At 42.3% G+C, this 16,563-nt stretch overlaps 1 protein-coding gene across 2 annotated transcripts; it reads right to left on the reverse strand.

Moving 5' to 3' along the window:
* Window positions 1–3,360: 3,360 nt before the first annotated feature.
* tbx5b (T-box transcription factor 5b) lies at window positions 3,361–16,340 on the reverse strand. 2 transcript variants are annotated; one of them, XM_031856078.1, is made up of 9 exons: window positions 15,975–16,340; window positions 15,030–15,203; window positions 14,575–14,669; window positions 14,143–14,262; window positions 12,397–12,544; window positions 10,236–10,388; window positions 8,116–8,207; window positions 6,776–7,029; window positions 3,361–5,513 (listed from the first exon to the last, which is right to left on the reverse strand). In XM_031856078.1, exons 2-9 carry the CDS (start codon window positions 15,195–15,197, stop codon window positions 4,942–4,944), a joined length of 1,602 nt encoding a protein of 533 aa, XP_031711938.1. In that variant the 5' UTR covers window positions 15,198–15,203; window positions 15,975–16,340; the 3' UTR covers window positions 3,361–4,941. The 2 variants fall into 2 exon arrangements, with proteins under 2 accessions (XP_031711938.1, XP_031711939.1); XM_031856079.1 differs by lacking the exon at window positions 15,975–16,340 and having other exon boundaries at window positions 15,030–15,938.
* Window positions 16,341–16,563: the final 223 nt, after the last annotated feature.

The following is a 16,563-nucleotide window of genomic DNA, read 5'->3' on the forward strand; positions in this document are numbered from 1 at the left end:
CGAGAACTTGGACTCATGAGTTGAGTTTTTTTGAAATCCTGGCTACGGTCCCGGGCACATGCACAATAATGACCTGACAATGTTCCTTTAATCAAAATTGGGGGACGGTGAGGGGCCACAGCCGGTCTGTACAGTGAGCAAACAAAAGGAGCGGCAAAGTGAAGTCCCGCTGGTAGTGATATCATTATGTGTGTCTTGTCTGGACAAGTGGACCGGAGTGAGGTCAGGGGGTATGGGGTTAATACTGACTGTATGGGTTTTGTGTGTGTATGTGTTTGTGTGCCTTGCTGGTTGTGGGGCTTTGTCTCAAATAGAGTGTTTTTGTGTATCTTTATTTGTGTGTATGTGTGTGTGGGGGATTAGCGTGCCTCTCCAGTCCTCTGGCTGTAATCAGACGAGACATTGGCTCCATGACGTCTCACAACCCCCCTCACCACCCACTGCGGGAGCGCCTCTATCCCTTTCACCCTGTCATGTGTGTTTGGCTGCTGGTCTTGGGACCTTGGCGGTATGTTAGGAGTTAAAACAATTATTCTTGCTCACATCACAGTGTCCTTTTTAAAAACTTTGCTTCCAATGGGGAGAGTGACAGGACAATTGGGGAGACAAAGTTATCCCTTTGGACCCGATCCTGGGATGTGACGGCCACATGACAACAAGATATCCTGAATCTGATTTTTCATGACGTTTGCATGTTTGTATCTTTTACGGGGATTGGCAGTTTTTTAAAACTGGCACTGAGTAGTTGATCTGGTCTAAAAGTGAGAGTCCAGCATGAGAGAGAAGGATCAGGCAGCTCCATCAGGGTGATGGTTCGAGGATGGCCAGATAAACAACCATTACTGATCAGGTTAGCCTGAGCACTCTAACCCTGGATTGGCCTGTCTGCTGTTAGTTTGACCCTTAACCTCTTCCTTTGTCTTTTAGACGCAACAAGCAGGACAACCCAAGCACACACCCCCCACATGCACACTCCTACTTGGCCTCTTATCCTTGACAGCCCTTATGCTCATATTAAGATCTACTTCAGTGATTTCAGGGCCGTATCAGCCATAAACTCTCATTTAGGGGGAAATTAGCTTTGAGTCTCAGTCTTGTTTCCATACTGTGCTTAACAGCATTAGACCATTCTTGTGGCTTTTAAATAACAAGGATGGATAGTATCATTCAAATAAACCTCCACCATCCTACTTTGTTGCACCACATGTAATGGCCAAGCATTCATTGTTTTACATTATTGTACTGCCATTGTGCTGTCCTCTTAGTGCCATACAATGCTTACTGATTCTAATTACAGTTACATATGGCTCAGGATATTAACATAATACGCTCAAAGAGATATGTTTGATGTATCCGTCAACCCATTTTACAACTATGCTCTCTCAACTTTCAATTCCCTCTCTAAAGACACCTGAACAAGCTTTGGTGTGATTGTTGTTCTCAAGTTTCTGCAAAGCCATTGGGAAAAGAAAAAATAATACAAAAACAATTTTAATATTTAACTCTAAACTTTTGAAACGTGAAAATCGATCCAAGCTTTCTCTATGACATCTCAGTGTAACAGCTGCTGAACTAGTGCCATGCTAGTCAGGGAGGACTGAGCTGTTTCCCTTTACTGCCACAGAGACGGAGCACCATCCGACCCATAGAGATGAACCGTAATCAACTTTACCAATTACACTCCATCTCAGACCACTTATTCTACACAAAATGGCATCACTAATGCTAGACATCACACAAATGCCTCTCAGTGTCCTGCAAGAGACTCCGGCTACACATTTATAGATTCAAACCAATAGTTCAGACTGTAATGAAATAAGCTTAAATAAGTCTTTGATGCCTTTTAAAAAGGCTTTCTTTGCTAGAGAAATGGGTCTTGGTAGCCGAGAAAGCAGCAGCTTCAACATTCATACAGCAGAAACATAAGCCCTTCTCAGCAACCCTCCCAGTTTAGTTGTGTTACAGAATGTTAGGTCTGCAGGCCAAATGTGTGACATTTTCAAATGTCAGTCTTTTTCTGTTTTTACATGCGGTGTCTTGTCACCCAAGATGAAAAAAAGATGTGTGTCTGCGTCTGTTAGAAACCATCATGGTACATTTGGATAAGGATGAGAAAAGTAGAATATGTTGAGGGCAGACGGAGGGGTTAGTGGTGTATGTGTGTGTGTGTGTGTGTGTTGGGGGGGGGGGGGGTTCGTCTGGGAGATAATGATAAGCACCACTTAGGCTCTTTGATCGCAGAGGTTCATCAATCTACTGTCTGACCAGTGTGTCTGAGAAAGTCCTCCACAGATGGATTAAGATCCTTCACACACGCACAAACACACACTCTGTGTTTGATATTACTTTACCACTTCATCCAAAGCTTTATTCTCCCAGCTAACTTCCAGCCACACAGAAGTCATCGCAGAACTCTGTTACTGTACAAGCACACATGAAGCGACGCAATCCATCTTCAAAGTCCGAGGCCCATGCATGGGACCTCCCTCTCCCCCTTTCCTCATCCTGGCCCGAGTTTGTCTGGAGACGAAGGGTTAAGGAGGAACAGACCCTCTGAAGAGCTGCCTGCTTAACCTCTGACCTTATGGTGTTGGAGAGAGAGAGAAAGGAAGAAAGAGAAAGAGGGAGGTCTGACAACTGACATATAACTATGCAATTGAATGTAAATACACCAGGAAGTTTAATGATTTAGCAGCCTTTTCTAAATATATCTCTTCATGTTACGTCCATTTGTTCTTTCAAAACAAGTGTGCTGTAAACTCTGAGCAGGTGTAAGGTGTAAGAGGTTAACTTTGCTGTGAGAGACACAGAAACATGAGATGTCAGGAGGAGAGAGAGGAGGGGAGTCTAAGAAAAGGGAGGGGGGGGGACCACCAACACACCCCCACCTTTCTTTGTCCTGCATCCCGGCACACCCGGCCCCTCTCTGGGTATCTGTGAGGGGGTCCAGCTGGTGGAGACTGCAGATGCCAAACAACCTGTCAGAGATAACAGGACGCGGACAAGGGTTCGTTGCTGAGTGGACGAATTAGAGACACTGGGGTCCTTTATATGTGATAAGACGACATAGCACATGCACTGTTCCACTTTAAACAATACGCTCGACATTTTTGAATGAGATTCTTCCACACACAGCATTTGAGAGAAGGAGCAGGCTGCTGTTGTTATCAGGTCCTTCATACTGAATCATGCATTGAAACTGATAAACTGCACCCCACTTAAAAGAGTTTCCACACCCAAGGTGCTGAACGTACTTTAAATAACCCACTGGGAATGTTAATAGTTCATCTCTGCTGCGTTTCTTGTCCAATCACAAAGAAGAACACTACAACCACTTGACTTACGCACAATTCTCTAAAATGTATTCCATTGTATATAAATCTGTCTTTATTTCCATTGAACAGCACATTTTGTTTGTTTATCACAACTATTTATCACCACTTGGAGATGGAGGGTGAAACCAGAAACAAACCTTCAAAGAGAAACAAATATCTTTGAACAATACCGTCTTGTTTCACAAGTTAACAACAAACTAATCTTTACAAATCTAGAGTAATAAATACTATTAGCAGGAACAACGCTATAAAAAATCTCATTGTGACACACCCATACACACACATACATACATACACATAAAGGAATGATGAGGATCTGCTCTCTGCATACTGATGGTTTGTAATGTTAGAGCACCTTCTCACATGTTACTGCATGTAAAACACCTGGACATAAACATAAAAACTGCTTCATTACACAATAAACCAAAATCTTGCACAGTGGGTGACACACATGTTTCTTTACAGGGAAATGCATTTAACCCAATCTTGTCACAGCAATTAATGGAAACATTCTGTATGGACGCGACAGGGAGCATTTCGATTCAAAGTAAAAAAAGAATATTTTAAAGAGTTGGTGAATCAACATTAGCCCATTTACAGCACTGTGATTCTCTACGTTTGCTGAGCAATCCTCACATGTCAAGGATCAACACTGGACTCATGAATAATTCAGAAACAAAACTAAAATGGGCCAGCACACAGGCACACATGAAACATGCTGCGCTCCAGCTCTGACTGGTCAGCTGGGGATAAAAGAGAGGCGCTTGTTCATTGGCTGGCTCTCAGTGAACGGAGAAAGCCGATTGGTCAGCTGGGGGTGACTGAAAGGACAGCGGTGACAGTTGGGTGACGCTGAGTTGTGCATTTACCCAGAATGCAGTGGAAGCCGTGTTTACAGGTCCTTCAGCCTGTAGCATGGTCTAAACAAACTGTTTATTTCTATGGTGCAGCGCCTGCAGCTACTACTGCCTGTCTCATTGGAAATTAACTCATAGCATCCTTGAGCTGAACTGACATAGGCTTTACATACAAACACACACACGCACAGACAACTCATGCCTTTTCTCCTTCACTGAGACTGAGCATGGAGCTGTGCTTTGCTCCACTAAAGAGAAACAACGTCTCCCTCGGGCTCTGCTGTGAGAGCTGAGATTATTTTGGTCAGTAAATGTTACTGCCTGTCTGACAGTGGGTCACAATTTACATCCTTCACAATGGAGAGAGTGGGAGTCATTGAGAGGGAAACAGCCTAGTGCTGTTCACGGTCTGGCCTTAGCAGGGCTCACAGTGCAAACATGTGGATGACACAAGTCTTTGGAGTATGGAAAGACAATAACCTACAACTTCGATTGTGCTGCTCGGATTCTTTTTTTTTTTTTTTTTAACACTTCAACAATCCACTGCTCCATCCAGCACAGGGGGGAAACATGAGGAACGATGAGACTTCCACACACAGCACAAAATCACTTTTCACAAATATTTTACAAAGGCCATATCATATTCAGTCCGTATATGGCGCAGCATCTTTCAGCGAAGCAAAAAGAAGGGTCGCTGAATTTGAGACGAGGAATCTCTGTCAGTCTTTCGCATGTGTCCTCTGGTTCAGTTAGGAGGCTGCACTCCATTCTGGGACGCCACATTTGATGCGCGTGTGTGTTTCTAGTGTGTGGTAGAGAGGAGGAGACAGGTTGGGCGTGTAGCGGGGATACTCTCTTAGAGGAGGGCTGACCTGCCTGCTGTGAATGTTTTGGGAGCTCTGAGAAGAAGGTCCAGAGGTCTGGCTCTGAAAGGGGTCGTGGGTGATGTGTTCTCCCAGCGGCGGAGAGCTCTGGTGGGCTAAAGCACTGAGTCGGGAGCCCTGAGGGCTGGAGCTGTAGGGGGGATGAGGGGTGTAAGGTGGGTAGGTTTCCATTGGGGTCATGGCAGAGGGGAGCGGGCAGGTGTATGACCAGGATGTACAGTTGAGTTCATCCAGTCTGGGCTCGGCGCCGGCAAACATGCATGCCTGACGCTGTCCCATGTCTGAGCTGTAGGGGGAGTCAGTGAGCAGGTTGTTGGGTAGACCGGTTGGAGGAGGATAGGAGGAGGGGTGATAGTAAGACTCGCCCTCACTAGGAGAGCTTCTGGTGAAGGATTTCCTGTACTGGTGCTGCCGGTTTCCTGAAGAGCAGTTCTCCACTAGAGAGAGACACAGACAGACGTATTGAAACATACAGTAGTATCATTATTTCAATAATATAATTAAAACAATACCCAGCCCAGTTAACTACAAAGTGTACAAGCTATACATCAATGCAGACCATTCTGTCAAGTAGCCCAGTCCAGATTTAAGGCCTTTTGAGACATTTTTATTTTTTCTTTAATCAAGCCTGAAGCACACATTACTCGTCACCCATGCTTAATTAAATAATGTTTCTCAGCTTGCAGCCTTACAAAATATTTTGGACTAATAATTTAGTATTTTAAACTTCTTTTCATTTTTTTCCCATTGTTAGTGATTTTCCTTTAGCTGTCGATTAATATGTCTGAATGAACCCATGCAAGCGTGTGTGTATGACCAATAATCATAATAACTGATATTCATTCAGTCAGCTGCTGCTTCAGGGAATCTGATGATAATTAAACAGTTTGCAAACACAGACTGAATGCCAGTCACAGCACAAGTGAATCTGGTCTTGAGGTTGATGTGCTGTTTCCCAGGCAGCCATTGGTTGCCATTCATCTCAGAAGGCTTTAAAAAAACGACCTGAAAAGACTTCAAATTTGAGGTCATTTGCAGTAAAAAAAAAAAAGAAAAACTCTTTTTGTTAGTTCCATGTTATATGCAGTAGTTACATGATCATCATTAACCTATTAACTTACAGTTGACAGACATTCATATATTATATATATATATGGTAACCATTTCTGAGTTTTCAAAATCGTCCCGGCAGAAACTGCATTACCAAGAGGATGCTGTGACTGATAAATAAATAAAGATAACCAAATAACTCAGATACACAGATACACTTCAAGTCTCCAATTTCCATACTGGCTGCAATCTTAAAATGGGTAAATCTTATTCAATTTTAAAACAATATTAAACTTTATACGATTGTCAGCAATTGGAAAAAAACATGTAAAACCACTGGAAGTAATTACTATGACATTTACACAAAGCTGTTTTGTGCTAATAGCCTATTCATAATTTGGCACAGAGCCACACGTTAGATAAGTTTCAGGGCCGCTCAGTGATATTTCATAAATACTTTTTAAAGTGAGAAAAATACACAATTATTGCCACGATTACAAATAATACAATACAATACAATAATTAAATGAAAATAAATAGGTAGTGTCTGCACTAGTAGACTAATGGCATTGCTTTGTGTTTGTACAGCTTGAGCTAATTGTCTTCCCACACAGTGTACTGGAGGCAGAGACACACAGCGTCCTCCTACCTTTCCTCTTGGTGCAGTGGTAGACCTGCGGCTGTTGGCCGTGCTGCAGCTGACGATGAGGAAGGGTGTAGTGTGCAGGGGGAGCCCTCAGCAGCTCCTGGGGACTGCCGCTGCTCAAGCCGTTCTCGCAGCTGAAGGGGGATCCGACAGCTTCGGGAGATCCATGCAGACCCCGGCCCTCCCCACTGAAGGGACTGCCGGTGGAACAGGCTCTCTGACGGACGGTACTGCGAGGGACCACAGGGTAGTCCTTACTGAAACAGAGAAAGAGAGAGGTGGTTTGAGAATTACAGCAGAAGCAACAATTTGCATCTGATGCTGTCATGCTTAAAACAACCTCTCCTGTCTCTGTACGTGTATTTATTTCAAACTGGGTGTATTATTAGCGGTCTTGCCCCCCCCCCCCCACACACACACACCCTTCTTTCAAGTCTACTTAGCCGTACTCCATCCTTTCAGCTCTGATCTCTCTTTGTACACACTCCCCTCTTGGTGAACTCTGTGGTATGTAAGGGACAGCGGGCCACATCGCCCTGACCCTCGCTGAGATAGTGACACACTCTTATGCATGCACACACACACACAGCCAGTCCTGTTGTGAGATAATACGCCGCTCTAAAAATAAACATCCATCCGTGTGTCACTTCAGATAGACTCTCTTCTGCTCTGCTCCCCATGCACCAACCACAGCAGCACAGTAACACAGGGGTGCTGAATTTAATAGCAACCTCTCTCTCCCTCCTCCGCCCTCTGTCACAGCCTCTCCCATTGGCTCATCAAAATCTCTACACTGCCTGACACAACAGCGCTTGAATGGAGATCAGTCCAACAAGCAAACAGACACCATGTAGGGCCATCAGCTGATTAGCAGTGACAGTGGAACAAACCAGCAGCAACGTGATATCATCATCCATCTATTTATCAATGCAGGAACTGACGCTTGGGGTGTCGCGTTTGTGCTGCACGCTCTGGTCGAGATTTCAGGCTGAGATCAACCTTCAGGTGACAATGGCTCACACACACACACACACACACACACACACTCATGTCTTAGACCATATGTACCACATCATAACAACCCTCAGAGAGGGTGATAGATTTTGTTTCTTTTGAATGCTCACAAGCACGCAGATACACACACACACAGTCAAGTTTTCATGACTTTTGGGGACATTACATTGACTTACATTCATTTACTGGAGACTTAGCATAACGCAAACCATACCCATGATCAGCCTAATCCTAACCTTAAACCAAGTCTTCACCCTAAAATGTAATGTACAGTATGTGGATGGGTAAAACACGCCCACACACACACACGTCAACAAAGCTGTACTCACCCTTGTAGCTTGGCCATGCGGTGCAGCTCATTGTCATCGCTGCCTCTGAAGCCCTTCGCAAAAGGATTATTCTCAATCTTCAGCTGTGTAATCTGAGCACAAAACATAGAAACTCTTCAGCACAGACACAAGCATTACACCACATGCACAGGCCCAAACAAACACACTTTTATGCAAGTACAGGCAGACACATGAAGGCACATTCAACTGTTCTTTTCATTGACTGAAACTCAATAGCTTACTACTAGTGAGAGGCCCTACAGATGTTAAAAGCAGCCCCGCCGAAGCTCTGCACGGCCAACATTCCTCAGCAGCTGACGTTTCTAACGGAGCGGACCGTGTCCTCGCCAGCTGACGCAGAATAAACTGTTTACCCAAACAGTCGCCAGGTTTAAGGATTTCAGGCCAAAGCTTTTAGAGGTCCAAAGCTGCGAGCTTTGATGTTTAAGTCTTCAAACTTTTCTCAGTGATGTCATGGAGGAAAACCACCATCGCACAGCAGGCAAGTGGCCTTGAGATCTGACACGAGCTCGAACTAAATAAACTTTGAAGTGCCGATAATACTGATACCGCCACCAAACGACTGGCTAAATAGTTCTTACATTTATACATGCATGTTGGATTTAGCAGTGTGATACCATTAGTTATCACTTGTATGACAGAAATAATGTTTAAGTTTATTTTTTACACAGTAACCACATTTCATCACACAAATGTAATTTGTAAAATTGTGTAAAAGTGAGAATAATTTCTAGAATAATACTCAAAACTTATTTAATCACTAACTTCTGCTACTGACACTAATAATAATAATATGAATTAGAAGTTTAGAGTACAAAATATGAATTTAACACGACAATTATGTATTTATATACACGATGACATTTTGATAAAATAGCAGTTATAACAATTACACTTAACTTAAGTCATCATCACTAAGTTTTTACAAACTACAATACTCCAACTGGTATGTATAAATGGTATAAACTTTTTCATCAACTAAAAACTGTATCTACTATTCTAAATAAATTAATGTACAAAAATACTTGTTGTAAATCTATTTTCTGAGCCGTGTATGCGTTTGTTTACTTTTACACTTTTTATTACACAATAAATAAAATAATACTATTGAGATACATGTGTGCAGAATTTAGGCCTCTATTGTTTAAAGCCCTCTGAGGCAAATTTCTGATTTGTGATTTTGGGCTGTACAAAATAAATTGTATTAATTAATGTACCAACAAGGAATAGACAAAACAATATAGTTGAAATTGATCTATTTATGTTGTTTAAGTTTTGTTATGAAATGTAATCCTATTGAAACTATCTTGTGAAAACTTAACCAGCAGAGCGTCTTAAAGCTTCAGCAATCTGTCTTTCTAATAGACTTTGAGAAAAGTGGATCAGCAGAGATCAAGGGAAAGAAACAGGTCATTATAGACCAGCACACACACACACTCTCTCTCACTCACACATGCTCTCATACACACACACACACACACACGGATAACTTATTTTTTGACATATTTACAAATACTAAAAAAGGCCACATAAACAAAGAAGATGCAAATTGACTTGATACAAAATACGGACAGTAATACAAACAAAGAAAAAGTGTGTGTGTGTGTGTGAATATACTGTGTGTGAGAGACAGAAGTATTAATGTTGTCAGTGAGCAAAGGCAAATCTTCATACACTTATCCAAGTGGTCACAAATATGACAGCAGAATAGATCAGATTTGCACACATAAGACTTTGAGATTAATTTCCATAATTGTTAGGATAATTACGAGGTAGCCTATAGCTTCAGTCTGCTAAAAAAGCACCAAGTGATGTCTAAATGTCACTTTTTGTGGAGCGCCTAGCCGAATGGTTACTGCCCCTGGTTTGTTTCAAACTGTGGGACCTTTGTTGCACGTCATACCCCTCTCTCTCCCCTTTACAGTCTGCCGCCACACTCTTCATCTGACCAATAAAGCCAAAAAGATCCTCAAAAAAAAGTCTCTTTTTGTATTGTATTCGATTTTTACTATCATTTTTACCCATTGCCCCCTGTAGAGTTTTAGTTCCTATATCTTAACAGTGTTGTTGGTGCACTGTGTCTTGTGTAAAGCGTGTACCTTGTGGTTCTGGTAGGACGTCACAGCGATGAAGGCAGTCTCAGAGAAGACGTGGGTGCAGAAAGCCGTGTTTTTTGAGCCGAAGCCGTTGTTCTCGTCAGCCTTGACAATGTGAAGGCGAGGCTGGTATTTGTGCATGGAGTTGAGTATTATCTGCACAGGGGGGGACAGATTGAGGAGGTGAGATTGACAGAGCTGTCATGTTTCCCACCAGCAGATGCTGGGACCTGACTGGAGGCCAGGTGGAGGGTAAACCCAACTTATGTCAAGGTACAAGATTTCTTGGATAACATTAATATTTAAGAGATTCATTCATATCAGGCTGAAACTGTTGGAAGCAATGACTGTAAGAATTGTTTTTGCCTGATTCAGTAGCATCATGTAACTGGCGTATGTTGAGGCTTTTTTTTTTTTCTAAAAGTCTTATATTCATGTCAATGTTACCAAAAAACCATGATGCCACCTTAAAGAAAAGTGATTAGTGAAGCAGTTCATTTAATTTGATCTGTGTGAATTTTATCTCGTAATAAGGCCTAAATTCCAAAATACATTCAATGTAATCATGTGTCATTAACTGGCAGACTTAGTTCATTGAAATAGAGATTTACACTGATACAAATATATATATATCCTACTTGAAGAAATTAAGGCAACTTTTTGCATCATATTATTATGTAGACCAGGCAGGACTAGTCTTTGTATTAACTACTTTTTTTTTTGTAAGTAAAAAATACATTTGCAAGTAAAGTCAAGTTAATTTTATTATGAAGATCAAGGAAAACTATAGTTCCACCATGATTTGAAGCTATGTTTCTGTAAGTATTGCTTGAGAAGATAATCGTTTCAAACTACCGAACATTCTACTTCTATCAAATTGATTGTATCATTGTTACTATTAGCCTTCCACTTCACACATCACTAATGCAATGTAGATATTCTTCCAACTTATCTCCGATACATAAACAGACCTTAAAGTAGGTAATACATGTAGTTTTTCAGAAGGAGCCAGTGATTGTAGTCCAACCCACAACATTCATGGTGTTACTACTCATGCGACTCTTCATGGCTCCTCCCACCTCGCAATTATATTGGAACAGAGTAGATATGACAAGATCATCGTTTGTCCTGAGGGTGCACTTTAGGAGATTGGCTAGGATTACGTAAATATATCTTGTTAAGGAAAAATCTTCAGATTAAGATTAACTTCAACTAGATGTACTTAAAGATACAAATTAATTTTTGTATTCTTAATATGCACGTTTAACTGCTACATTTACAGCCACTACTCTTTTCAGTGTTGTATAAAGTTTGTGCACTTGGTGACCTAAAACTTTTTTTATATATTAAAAAAAGGCTGAAACATCGTTCAATTTGGCTTGCAAATACCAAAGATGTGAAAACAACTCAGTGCATTCCACCAACAATCGTAACTTAACACGACACTGGCAACTCCACAAGTGTTGGATCACGGTATGCGCATGCATGGGCGCAAGCACGTTTGTTTATTCAAGGGGGCACCGTTTAATCGCAGTGACGTGTCCGCCGGTGACATGCATTAGCTAATGGGCTTTCGAGTCATTGAAATCATTACCTCTAATTCAACAAGCTTGAAAAAAATATATGTGCATGCACGCACCAAGACGCACGCACAAAAACAGGAGGATACTTGCTCACGAGAAATAAGTGTGTATGGACTCAGAGTATTGGGCAACTGGAGCAATTAAAGCTAAGCATGGCGGGAATGAGTCTGCAGTGTGGCCACTCTGTCCTCGTGCTGATTTGTGTTGTGTTGTGATGTCTGCTGAGTTATATGTTCACGAGAGTGAGCTACATGTGGTTATACCTGCCTGCCCAACTGGACCTGTGAGTAATTGTTGTCATCATTCTTCTTAATCAAAAACACCACTCAAGGTTGATTATTTAAAATGCATATTATGGCTATTTCATATGGCCAATAGAGCATTTTCACTGGGAAGTTAATGATTTGTGTCCTTCAGTGTCTTTTTAAAAGACGTTTTTATGACACAATCAAGCCTACAAATTACAGGCCCACAACTGCATTCAAAGAGCTAAAAAAAAAAAGACCAAGAACATTTGTCTTGTTCTGAATAAATATGCACACACCACATTAGCTAAACACTATTTAAGAAGACAGACTCACATGTCCAAAGGGGTCCAGGTGGTTGTTGGTGAGTTTGAGCTTCTGAAAAGAGACGAGCTGGCGGCTCCAGTGAGCTCCGGTGGCGGGAGAGTCCGGATGGACATAGAGCCTCCCGGGCATCGCGGGCTCTGCCTTTCCCGTTATCGACCTTTACAGAGGAGAAAAGTGCAGCAGGTCGGAAACCGGTCAGACATTGACACACAGTGGGTCACAGTGGTTTTTCTGACCGCCAGTGCACCGCTGTGCCCGACGCAGGAGGCCTGCGCTGCCGCCGGCTGCAGAAGGCCTATCTGGTGCTTTAATTAGACTAACACAAAATGCACCTTCTTGAGTTTACACAGATATCCACATCTGGGGCCATAGCTTAGTCGACACAAATTAACTCGGTCCTCTTCAAAACTGCTGCAGCCTCTGTTATTTTGTACCATAGATGTTGTGACGAGCCGAGCGAGAAGACCGAAACCGTTAACATATCTGCTGAAACACACGGAAACCACCACTAAACTGAAAAAAACAAGAGCCAAAAACATACAAGAAAGGTGCGGTCATTTTGTTTTTCAATGCACTAGAAGCAGGCACTAAAGAAAGTTAGAGAGGTTTTCGTTCATTCATTTTTAATCCACGTGTCAAACGGTTGAGGTCTTGTTTCTCATCACGTTAACACGTCACACGCAAAAAAATAGGGCCGAAATTAATTAGTGGGGGATGTGATCTAATAATCAAATGAAGCCCGAGAATAAAGACCTCGAAGAAATATTTACCAACTTGTATGTCATTGTGATTAAAAAGTGCTGTAGCTGCATGAAGTCTGGCCTATGTTTCGAGTCCCGATGCTAAAGATCACATGACGTGACCTGGCAAAATTAAAATAAATCAATAAAAGAAAGTAAAATTAAACAAAAGAAAAATAACATTAATTTAGAAAAACATTTTCAGCCTGTTGGAGTTGAGGGGAGCAATAACCCAAACAAAAACTTGATCTCTTCAAACTGCCTAAAGGCCAGCACCGAGTTCTCTTTACAAACCGCTCGTCTCTGAGCTGCAGGACTTTGCGTCACACGGACTCCTGTTTCCGGCCCGTTACATTGTAACAACAGAGTGTCTGATGCTGTGAAGACGCAGCGCATCGACGGATCACAGAGTCAGTGCTCTGCTCGGATTCCCCCCTCAGCACAACAAATAGTTGAATGGGAGACTTTAATCCGGTCTGTGTCGTCTGTCAGCCAGGTGAACCCGTCACAGTCTCTCTCTCTACCCTGATTTCACCGGCGGGCAATTACGGGGGAAAACACTGGAATTAGGTCACCCCAGCCTGCAAAGAGGACCCGACCTTTAGAGGCATGGAGTGAATTGTAAACCCACAACAACACGGTGCACAGATATCGTTTCACAGAGGTTCCAGGCTGAGGTGTAAGATGTAAGATGTGTAGCGGCCCACATAACTAAAAAAAAAAAAGCAGGGAAGAGAATGTGAAAAAGAAATCCCCCAGAAGTAGGCTATTATTTTTTATTCAGTCATTTAGAATAGTGGTGGTTGTGTTGTCGTATTACTCACCATTTGCTGCGTAAACGACGTTAAACATGTTACATCATTAATAAACAAGAGGGTCTATCAAAGCTGACCTGTGCACAGGGACACTGCGGATGGGTGCATTTGATAACCCTTACACTCAGAAGTTTGGGTGGTATTGTCTAAGTTTGGATTCCGTCCATTACACGTACATGTTGCTATAAGGCTATACGAACCATTTGTTGTCTGAAAACTTGTAGCGGTGGTCGTCCGCGAGCACAATGTCCATCAGGAGTATGTACTTGGTTTTCGGGTTGAGTCCTGTGACCTTCACCTTGTAACTGGGGAACATCCTCCTACAAGGAGCACGTTTAGGAGGAACAAATTAGAATTTCCTTTCGAACACAGACAGACTTAGATGATAAAATACCTGAAGTTAGATAGTAAAATAAACAGCCAGCCTCCTCCGAGACAAAACGTCCCCTGAGGCATTCACATTGTACAGTTTGTCCCAAATTGGGACAGATATGGTGCTTATAAAAATCCATATCATGCATTAAAACAGTGTTTTAGTAAAGACATGGCTTCATGAAAAAAATATGATAAATGAAATATACCCAAAGTCAAAAAACTATAGTCAACAGATCATTATTTCTTCCTCCTCTTACCTTCCAGCCTTTGTGATGATCATTTCAGTTCCCACTTCATCAAACTTTGTCCAAAGTTCCCTGTCGTGGAGGAAAACTTTGATTCCTTCCATCCCCTGCAGCAAAATAAAAACAGTGCTCACTACAACTGAAGAGGAAGTCTTCTGGAAGTTAAATACAGGCCCCCGAAATGAAATGAAACCATTTCAATTTGTTTCATTAAATCTAGTATAGGCCTATATAAAGCCTACATATAGTAATTGTATTCAAATAGTGATGTAGTGGTTTATGATATAAACCAATCCATTGTAAATAAACTCACATCAATTAGGTGTACTAAGAAATTAGGTGAATATTTCGTCCACAGTTCTACGGTCATGCATCGATATTGTTTTCTGCAGCGATAACCGCAGAAACTTCTGGATTAATTATCTGAACTCCATAATTGATCAATATTAATAAAAATCTATATTTACATTCTGGTCCGCATTACAGGCCGGTACTTGCTGACTGGTCGCTTTCTGCGGTGAAGCTGGTGAGTTTAAGGTGTAGCCGGGATTTTTCTGTTTGGTCTCTTTTGGGGAATCCATGGAGTCAGAGTCCGGACGCTCTGCAAGGCCGAACTGGTCCCCTCCGTTTGCCATGTCCCACTGACACGCACACAAACACGCACACACACAAACACACCCACACACACAAACACACCCACACACACGTTCAATGTGCTTTTGGTTTTGAACAGGGTGAACAACACAAGCGACACTGTTCGAGATATTTTGACGGCTAAAGTCAGCCTGAAGATCTATGATGAAAACAATACATATTTAGTATTATATTTTTGCAATCGATAGGACAAAAATCTAATGTCCTAACTACTGTGAAGGCTAATGCAACAAAAACTGTTTGACAGTTAATATGGAGGCGGTGAGACCGTTTTTGTTAAAGGATACAAAGAGGCGGTGAACGTTGGTCCCCATTATATTGTGGTAAAACAGATAATGACTACCATTACGTCACACTGACTTACACTGCAACTGGTTCAATAACCTGCAGGTTTCCATTTAAAATAATGTGAACTTGAACTTTAACATTGTTTATGTTGATGATGACATGACATGCTTGCTATTGATCATGCCTATTTATGTGATATTAAAAACCCAGATGTCTGCATTATAACTAAAGAGGTCACATTGCTTGCATTATTGTTCCTATTTTGTATGTCAACCTTAATGATTGACAGTATCGGAGCTTGAAGTTCCACAGCTGATTTTTTTACAGCCTATGCCGTTTAAAAATGGAAGCAGCTTTTAAAGTGCATATTGCTGACATCAAATAAACAAACCACAGTCTGCCTGACCCGTGTGTGTGTGTGTGTGTGTGTGTGTGTGTGTATTTTGCGTGGTGTCCCTGAGGGCCTTTACCTCAAACGCACTGCTCTGCTCTCCCTGCAGAAAACACGCTCATCCTGCTCCTGCGCGCACTGCAGCCTGCTTTGTTTTTTTGGCTTGCTTTAATTTCCACTAAATTATCTTTGAAATCCAACAGTTCAAATGCTTGAGCGTCGGTTCTCAAAAATCCACCATGTGCCCTGTGCAGCTCCGAAATATCATCGGGTTGTTTCTCGTTCCGCTGTCCGTCTCCCTGCGCTCAGTCCGCGGCTCGTCCGCTCCAATGCCTCCCTGTCACCGCCGGCTACAAAGGCTGCGATCCGTTCAAAGCGGATGTAAGTTCCTCTTCATTTATATCGCTCCTCTCTTTATTGCCCTCACGGACTCAGCGGCAGCCCTGATCTGAACCCCGCTCATCAGATTCTTCTTTACAAATGGAGTCAAGTCCGCCTCAGACACTCTGCCCTCCCCCTTCTGCCTTCCCTGCGCTCCCATAGGTCTGCGCGGTGCATCGGTATCTGCAGCCCAAATCACGGTTGTGACACTGGCCAATCACACGCACATACACACACACTCACACACACACACACACACACACACACACACACACACACACACACAC

The sequence above is a fragment of the Anarrhichthys ocellatus genome, unplaced genomic scaffold (assembly GCF_004355925.1).
Source record: "Anarrhichthys ocellatus isolate YVR2014 unplaced genomic scaffold, GSC_Weel_1.0 scaffold17, whole genome shotgun sequence".
NCBI lineage: Eukaryota > Metazoa > Chordata > Actinopteri > Perciformes > Anarhichadidae > Anarrhichthys > Anarrhichthys ocellatus.

Coding starts and splice junctions, on each gene's coding strand:
- tbx5b (XM_031856078.1), bottom strand. CDS start 15,197: ATGGCAAACGGAGGGGACCAGTTCGGCCTTGCAGAGCGTCCGGACTCT. Junction 8,208..10,235: donor CGTCCTACCAGAACCACAAG/GTACACGCTTTA, acceptor TTTTGTGCTCAG/ATTACACAGCTGAAGATTGA. Junction 7,030..8,115: donor CGCATGGCCAAGCTACAAGG/GTGAGTACAGCT, acceptor TCTCTGTTTCAG/TAAGGACTACCCTGTGGTCC.